The sequence below is a fragment of the Electrophorus electricus genome, chromosome 8 (genome assembly GCF_013358815.1).
Source record: "Electrophorus electricus isolate fEleEle1 chromosome 8, fEleEle1.pri, whole genome shotgun sequence".
In the NCBI taxonomy this organism is placed as follows: domain Eukaryota; kingdom Metazoa; phylum Chordata; class Actinopteri; order Gymnotiformes; family Gymnotidae; genus Electrophorus; species Electrophorus electricus.
This window is the reverse complement of record NC_049542.1, coordinates 7,177,357-7,186,539: the sequence shown is the minus strand read 5'-3', so window position 1 is coordinate 7,186,539 and position 9,183 is coordinate 7,177,357. Positions and strand designations below refer to the sequence as shown.

Sequence of the window (9,183 nt, the reverse complement as noted above, 5' to 3'; positions counted from 1 at the left end):
AGGGTGAAAGAGATAGGAAGAATGTCAGAATGTCACCCTCTTTGCAGACACAATACAGGCAACTGTACATTATACTAAAGAGTCAAAACCTAAGATTAGTGCTGCTGTTTAATTATTTATGTGTACTTTCTTCCTATTCAGTTGTGGCTAACACACACACACACACACACACACACACACACACAAACAGAAAGAAACACACACTCACCGCGCGAGAGTTACGGGCCTCCTTCAGAACCTGTTTTGCTGCTTGAAGGTCCTCAACCTCTGCCACACCACGTAGAACACATACCTGCTGCTGCACCCGCACACACAAGCGCTCCATCACCTGAGGGCAAGACACAATATCAGATACCTGCATAAACACAAACACACACACACACACAGACACACACACATCTGCACTGCTAAGTCAAAATATCAGATGCCCACTCACACACAGATGCAGCAGACACCACACATTCACACACACACACAAACACCTGCTTCTGTTCCTGTGCATATAACTTCTCCATTACCTGAAGAGACAGGCACACACACACACACACACACACACACACACACACACACACACACACCTGTTCAGCAGTGCTGGTTACCAGGCCTTGGTGCAGACGCAGTGCTTGTCTCTGTGAGAAACGCTGGGTTTGGTTGTTCCTCAGCAAAGCACGCTGAATCTGGAAGAACACAAAAAGTGCCATCATCGTAATCACTCTGCTTTCCGCACTTATGATGCCCCACACCTCCAAAAATGGGGTACCTCAGTATCCTCTACACACACAGCTGAGATCTCCAAACTATGACCATGCAAAGATTTAAAAAGGCCCTTCAACTCATATCTCCTGTGATCTACTCTGCATAATTAGTGTTGTGCCTTAGCGTCAGACAAATGCATTCTAAAGGTATGATAGTTCCACGATTTAATTTACAAGAAAAGCTTTGTTGGGATTTATGCGCATCAGTACATAAATCATAAAATAAAGAGTATAATAAATTACAATTTCATTAGAGCACATGACATGAATGCCTGCTACAGTTATTTCACAAAATGGATTGTTTTCTCATTTATATTAAATGACATTCTCACAGGAGCACATGAATGAGAATGTAGCTGACAACATTACAATGATCTTGCAGACATTAACAAAGTTGTTATAAGGATATCAGTTATTTAATATCATAACCCCTACTAACAAACAGTAGTTAATACCACACAGTGTAGCACAGGGTATATAGGCATTATATACTTGTGATGTGATACTATACAGCATAATGAGTCTCAGTAGTGTCTAGTGCCTTTACGCCTGTAACTGAAGGTGTGAAACAGCTGGTGTAGTAGCGTACCTTGGTGAGCGCCTGCTCCGTCTTTTCTGGAGCTATGCGGTATGCCTGCGTGACATCACTCAGTGGGATGGGCATATACTGCAAAGTGAAATTACTGAGAGAAGAGAAGAGAAGAGAAGAGAAGAGAAGAGAAGAGAAGAGAAGAGAAGAGAAGCCTCTGGTACAAATCTGAAATTTCTAAATCAGAATTGATTTAGTGAGACAAAAATAACTTCAGCTGAAGGGTTTGTGTGCACCCAGCATAATAAGATCTTTTGTCATTTGTGTCGTTGATCTGCATTTCCTAAGGAAAGTGCATTTTAAATATGATATAATCACTCTTAACCACGGCAAAATTTGCCTCGGTCATGCTTTATCTCTGAGTGAGTGCTTTTGTAATTTACTTATTATTACAGCTAAAATCTACAAAAGAGGCAGAGGTACGTGTGTGTGTGTGTGTGTGTGTGTGTATGTTTTACTGTTCCAGGGCTCGTGCCACGTCCATCAGTCCTGTAGCTGTGGTGCTGTTGCGGTCCCATGTCACACTCCTATTAGAAACACAGAGTGCATGCCTGCTGGAGCCTCTCTAAAGCATTAAAGCAGAAGATAGTAAAACCTGCTAAGATCACAGCTCTCATTTCTACCCCCTTATCTCTCTCTCTCGCTCTCTCTCTCTCTCTCTCTCTCTCTCTGTATGTGTTTGTGTTTCTTGCCCCTCTCCCCAGCCCACCTCAGTGTGGTGTTGATCTGCAACGCTTTGCTGAGCATCTTGGCACCGATGTCGTCCAGGCCGTTTCCGCTGAGGTCCACCTTCCTGAGGCAAGCGTTGCTGCCCAGTGCATTCACCAGGACCGTGCCCCGTGAGCGCAGCCGAGAGTCCACCAGGGAGAGAGACTGCAGTACCTGGGATAGGGACAGAGACAGAGAGAGAGAGGGGCGGGAAAGAGAGAGAGAGAGAGGGAGTGAGAGAGACAGACAAAGATCGAGGGGAAGAAAGAAGAGGAAAGATGGAGAGAGTCATTGCGTAGGTGTTATTGCACATTATTGAACTAAATCTAAAGGAATGGATAAGACTAAACTGAATTAGTTTCAACTGAACCCAAATGAATTTAACTGAACAGAACTAAATTGAAATGAATCATGTTAAATCAAATCACATCAAACTGAACTATTTTAACTGAAACGAACTAAGCGAATTGGGGCGGGGGTGAGTGCTGATGATGGGTAACTGAAGTGATAAAAGAAGACAGGATGCACTGAGATAATGAAAGAAAACCACTTCATCATTATCCCATATTTATCATATGGCTTCTGCCACGGATTTTCCGTATGCTGAGTTTTAAGACAGACTATGGGCCAATACAGCAGTTAACACAGATCCATGTATACTGATCACATGCAGGACAAGGGAGGAGAGGAGAGGAGAGGAGAAGAGAGAAGAGGGGAGTAGATCATGTAGAGAAGAAAGAGCTATGGGGGGAGTTCTGTGCAATGTTAAACACAAAGTCTGCCATAATCTTATAAACACTGCCAATTATTCAGGATGCACAATATGGTGCTCTACAATTAAACATAGTTCTGTGTGTGTATGTGTGTTTGTGTGTGTGTGTGTGTGTGTGTGTGTATGTGAGTGTGCGTTAATGTGTGTGTGTGTGTGTGGCGGGAGGCGCATATGCATGCGTGTTCATTCAAGGAAGTAACCCAAGTTAATGTGTCCCAGCTGTGTTTGAGAAGGTGCATATTTAATGTAGCAGAATGTACTAGAGTGTGTGGTGAATTCCAGTGTGAGTTTCAGTGTGGTCCACTTACACACTCTTCTTCTTGTATGAGCTGGACAAGCTTCTGCAGAACATCATCCAACAGTCTATGCGGAAAGGAATTAGACATGGTGGAGAACAGGAGCAGGACGAAGAGATGATGACCCACTTCCCCTCAGCTTAGTCACTGCTCTGACAGCCGTTACTAAATCAACTCAACAATGCTTTCACGGTACAATAACAGGTGTCAAACTGACACATACGGTGAATGTCTAAGACCATTATTTTCACAGTGGTGGAGTTACCTCATACCTTCTGTGATCACCTGTCATTACGTGTCAGAGATTTACTCTAACTACATTCAGTTACAATATGTATTACAGTGTAATTGTACTACAGTAAAGAAAATGATACAGAATAAAAATTCTTGAATCTTATGGACATGAGCCTATTGCTGACACTTGTAATTCAGTAACAGACCTTAGTTTGAGTCCTGATCTTAGAGGCTACAGTGGAATGTGAAGTCTTGGATTTGAGCTCTCTGCTACATCACTACAGCACTATATTGCAGTGCTAACCTGTGTGTTTCTCCCTCTATCACATACATACAGGTGTTACCTGCTTTTGACATTAAAGTTTTTGCCAAGATGAAGGTGCTTGAGTGAGGGATGTCTGGACAGAGCCGGCAACACACTGAGCAGATCTGCATCAAACCCTGGGGCGAAACACACAGTTACACAGCTAGCCTTAACACACACACACACACACAGCTAGCCTTAACACACACGCACGCACACACACACACACACACACACACACACACACACACACACACACACACACACACACACACACACAGCTAGCCTTAACACACACACACAGCTATCCTTAACACACACACAGCTAGCCTTAACACACACACACACAGCTAGCCTTAACACACACACACAGCTAGCCTTAACACACACACACACAGCTAGCCTTAACACAGACACAGCTAGCCTTAACACACACACACAGCTAGCCTTAACACACACATACACACAACTAGCCTTAACACATACACACACAGCTAGCCTTAACACACACACACACACACATACACAGCTAGCCTTAATACACACACACACACACACACACACACAGAGCTAGCCTTAACACACACACAGCTAGCCTTAACACACACACACACACACACACAGCTAGCCTTAACACACACAGATATGCATATATGAACACTCACACACACACGCACGCACAAGCACGCACACACTCTCTCACACACACGCACACACACACGCACACACACACACACACACACACAGACACACAAACACACACACACCCTGATTAGGGGAGCCCTATGATTAAGGCTACTTCATCATAAATTACAGCTGCTTTTTGAGTCATTATAAACCAACATGAATAAACAAAGCTGAGAAACCTAACACTGCAACTATACAGGGCCACAGTGTTTTGTATCACTGGAGTCATCGGTGAGCTCACCATTGTCTGAGATGTCCAACGTGGCGATAGAGGTGACACGGGGAAAGAGTTCCTGTATTACAGCAGCACCTGCTGATCTCAGCTATTCAGAGAGAGAGACACAGAGACGGACAGATGGTTATATTCTCTTTTACACCCTCCTTAAGACATGCTCATGAGTTTCCCACATGTCCTTTATTTAAACACTTGATTCCACTGAAGGTTGGCCTAACAAAACAAAAAATAAATAACAAAAAGTAACCACATATATAAATTGTCATAAAAATATTCAGTTTATTCATAGCACAGTGCCAACAACACAAACACACAGGTGCACAACACAATGTATGAGAGGTACCTCACAGCCACTGATATCGAGGTGCATGTCATTGATGTGAGGGTTGTTGGTCAGACCTAAGAACAGATTCCTTCCAGAGAAAGAAACAAAGAAAGAAAGAAAGTAAAAGAATGGTAGAATATAAAGTGCAAAACCTGTTTTTATTCCAAAAATGGTATTAGAAACACATAAACACACATAGCTGTATCTCTGTGTATGAACCTAAAGATTTTTATCTTTGCTAATGTCTAGCGAAGAGCAGGGCAGACCTAAATCTAACCACATTGCCACAGTAATACATAAATCATCCAAATGTGTTAGCCAGAGCCCATTTGACTTTTACATGAGTGAGGGGTCAAGAGTGGGGCAGACCGCCTTTAACCTCCCAAGTGCCCTTCCCTCACGGCGTCCATTCTGAGTGTCAGAGCAAACAGTTCATAGGGTAGGGGAAGTGACGCCATGCGAGACAGACGGGAAGCTGAACTCTAAACACCAAGGTACGAGCGTGGCCATCTCACCTGAGCGCATCTGGGGGAAGCTTTGTGGATGCCAGGCTGACGTGCATGAGACTGAACGCCGAGTTGAAGAACTGGCGGAACAATGGCAGGCTCTCTTTCACTTTCCTAAGTGAAAAGATAAAGACACAGAGAGGGAGAAAAGATGTGAAGTATGATTTTCAGCTAATCAATGTACCATAAATATTTATTTAATTAATCTTAGTGGACAATGCATAGAGTCAAGAGTTAGATTGGTGTTACACTGCACAAATGGCAAAGGAACGGAGAGGAGAGAGGTGGAGAGGACCTGACCTGTGAGAAAAGGAGTTTTTGGAGAGGTTGAGATAAGAGAGGTCAGCACAGCATCCCCTGAGCAGAGCCCCAAACAGCTGCCAGACAGAGGCGGCGCCAATAGAGGCAGAACCAACACGGGTGGAGGGGAATATGTGTGTGTGTGTGTGGGGGGGGGGGGGGGGACGACTCAGAGAGGGAGGAGGGGGACATGAGAGCGGGGTGTCACACAAAGAAAAAGAGATAAAGAGTTCAAGAGAGATAAAAAGAGATGGAAAATTGCCTGCATAATAACATTCTGACAAATATTGATGTTTTTGACAGTCAGCAGTTTCTTCCCCGAATAGCAGACAGAGAAGTAAAAAGCGAAAGATGTAAAAAAATAATAATAATTCAATAAAAGCTTTGCAGAAAACAGATGCAGCCCACAACTGAGAGCTTCAAATCCCACCTGTGTCATTTTCCCACAGGGAGAGAAAGACAGCAACATCCCTCGCTTTTCCTCTGCTGAGTGATCTAAAAGCATTTTGAGCTTCTTCAGAGTTTCTAGCAAAGCTTACAGCTCTCCTTTGAGTGCATGGAGGCACATGGTCACGCTGCACAACCTCTATTCACCCAGTTTGCTGTGTCAGCTCTTTAAGGAGGGAGATGCTGCATATAACTTGTGTTGTGGAGTCAAAAGTCTTTATGGGATATTCTAGGCAGTAGTGTCAGCTGCACTCAGGGGGTTGGCAGGTTAAACTAACAGTGTGCATTTTCTATACATCTTCCAGTGCTTTCTATATTGGGTACTTTATGCATTTTAGGAACCGTGACCTTAGCCATTAGCTATGTATAAGATGGGTGTGTTGTGGAAGTTAAGTAGTGGAGACTGAACTAGCTACTCCTGTTTCACACATGAAAATTCTGGGGATAAATTAAAAGCAATTAAATCTCTGAGCTCCGTCTGTGATTATGATTTTATTCAACAGTCTGACATATATTGAACACCCCTGGGAAAGTAAATCTGAAAATGAGCTAAAACAATGAAAATAATGTCTGAGGAGGTGTTAAGATGTACTCACAGAGCCTACACAGCAGTCTGTGGCTGACAGGTCCAAATGCACCAGGCAGTTGGGCTGGGACAGGAACATGTGCAGATGCTGCACAAAGACCATGACCCAGAATTAGTCCCCACTCCTGTGTGCATAAGCGTGTGTGTGTGTGTGTGCTGTCTGACCGTTGCATCCTCTCCTGAGAGTATGCCAGGATTCTTGCTTAGATCCAGATGAAGGAGTGAATTTGAGTAATCATCATTAGAGCAAAGAGCCTGAGAGAGAGAGACCACACCTGAGAGAGAGAGAGAAAGAGAGAGAGAGTGCATGAGAGCGAGAGAGAGAGAGAGAGAGAGAGAGAGAGAGAGAGAGAGAGAGAGAGAGAGAGAGAGAGAGACAGAGAGAGAGAGAGACAGAGAGAGAGAGATGCGGCTATTACTGATCCTTGATGGTTTCGAAGTCATTTTGTACTTCGGCTCTTTCAGACCTTTAACACAGCAGTAAATTGGCTTTCTCTAAACCACAGATGTGCTTTACATGAAGCAGTTGCACTTAACGAGTGTGTCACCCATCCAGGGAACCATCCCGGGAAACAGAGGACAGGTGGAGCTAAAGAATCACAGCAGAAAGGCAGAAACATGCAGACAGCAAATAAATCATTGAGATGGTGTCCAGTAGGCACATACTGATAGCAGCACACACTGATAACTACACACACTGCTACACACTAATAACTACACACACTGGAATCTACACACACCGATAGCTATACACACCGATAGCTACATACACCAATAGCAACACACACCGATAGCTATACATACTGACTCCAACACACACTGATAGCTACACACAAAGGCACCAACACATACTGTTTAGTTACACACTGTCACCTACACATATTAACATACTACATATACTGCCACCGACACACACCATCAGATACACACACTGTTATACATATGAATTCTGATCATGACACACTGCTGCAACAGTTTCACACACTGACAAGCAAGAATGTCAGCTACACACACACACACACACACACACACACACACGCAATACTAGCTACATACAATGCCAATCACACACATGGAGAGCTATGCCCACTTTTAACTGCACACTGTGAGCAAATCAAGCTGCTCACACTTCCCAGTACATGCACAGCTGGGTACTTCATCCACTGTGTAATTTGTTAACTGGAGCATTTCAGACACACACAGACATACATCCACTCAACCACACACACACACACACACACACACACACACACACACGCACGCACACCAGAAACCCCTTCATTTTCAATGGATAAAATGAGTACAATCTGCAGAAGTCACCACCCAGACAGTTCAGGCAGGAAAAGGATCTGTTCTGCGCAGTTGGGACATGAATAATGACGCAGATGTAATTTGTGAATGCTTGCTGTTTCTCCGAAAATCACATTTTGCATGTGAATTTTTGATGAGAACACTGATGCATATTTCACTGGGTGCACATGATAGCTGGCTGTTGTCTGTTCCTCAAAGAATAAACTTTATATATATATATATATATACTATTTTTAAGCATACTGTTTCAATTTTTTTTCAGAGTCAGGACAGAGCAATGACACAGCTGACATAAAGCTCTTATAACTCACCTCTGAAGGATGTCAAGAGTCTCACACCTCTTCACTACACACCACATTTCACATGCAGATGTGAAAGATATGACATCCCAAAATGAACAGAGCCGAATAAAATGGCAACTGTAAAGACCCTGGTCTTGATATAGGTGTTTATAGCTTGGTTTTATGTTTAGGTTAAGACCTGAGCTCTGGCTCTCTTCCTTCTAAAGAAAGCTAAAGTGGAAGCATGGAGGCAGTCCCCACCTTTAGAAGAGAGTGAAGTTTTGGACAGATTAAGGACACGGAGGCCTTTACTCAGCCGACACACCTGCTGTATCAGATTACACACACCTGTGAAGAGAGAGAGGCGGTATTAAAGCAGTATTAATTTGAAGAAAACTTACAATTTTTTTTATATTAATAAAATATTAAATCAAAATATGTTTTATTAAAACAAATTGACTCTCATTTATAAACACATGAAATTAGTAATCTACAATACTAGTTGTATTATGCTTTATGTCATGGAGAAGGTGTGTGTGTGTGTGTGTGTGTGTGTGTGTGTGTGTGTGTGTGTGTGTGTGTGTGTGTGTGCACACGTGTGTGTGTGTGTGCAAAAATGGTACCTTGGTTGTCCAGTGTGTTATGTGCCAGGTTAAGAGAGTGGATTACTGATGCGGGATTGTCTGATAGTGCAACTGACAGCTTCTGAGGAAAGTCACTACAAATGAGCATGCACATACACACACACACACACACACACACATACACAACACACACACATATGAACCCAAACAATTGCATGTGAGTTTATTACACTTTTACATACAGCACACAGAATAGACAGAAC

The 9,183-nt window shown here is 43.2% G+C and overlaps 1 protein-coding gene across 1 annotated transcript in view; it reads right to left on the bottom strand.

Annotated features, from left to right (window-relative positions):
• Window positions 1–24: 24 nt before the first annotated feature.
• The window catches only part of LOC113567917 (capping protein, Arp2/3 and myosin-I linker protein 3-like), a 21,579-nt gene continuing 12,420 nt past the window's right edge, over window positions 25–9,183 (bottom strand). Inside the window, exons 11-26 of the mRNA XM_035529168.1 lie at window positions 8,960–9,054; window positions 8,598–8,684; window positions 6,910–7,019; window positions 6,755–6,832; window positions 5,712–5,788; window positions 5,421–5,525; window positions 4,924–4,993; window positions 4,587–4,668; window positions 3,699–3,795; window positions 3,133–3,187; window positions 2,054–2,226; window positions 1,803–1,871; window positions 1,345–1,438; window positions 579–677; window positions 203–328; window positions 25–39 (exon numbers count right to left, since the gene is read on the bottom strand). Coding sequence (XP_035385061.1) covers window positions 25–39; window positions 203–328; window positions 579–677; window positions 1,345–1,438; window positions 1,803–1,871; window positions 2,054–2,226; window positions 3,133–3,187; window positions 3,699–3,795; window positions 4,587–4,668; window positions 4,924–4,993; window positions 5,421–5,525; window positions 5,712–5,788; window positions 6,755–6,832; window positions 6,910–7,019; window positions 8,598–8,684; window positions 8,960–9,054 — 1,432 coding nt within the window. The remainder of the gene's footprint in view (window positions 40–202; window positions 329–578; window positions 678–1,344; window positions 1,439–1,802; window positions 1,872–2,053; window positions 2,227–3,132; window positions 3,188–3,698; window positions 3,796–4,586; window positions 4,669–4,923; window positions 4,994–5,420; window positions 5,526–5,711; window positions 5,789–6,754; window positions 6,833–6,909; window positions 7,020–8,597; window positions 8,685–8,959; window positions 9,055–9,183) is intronic.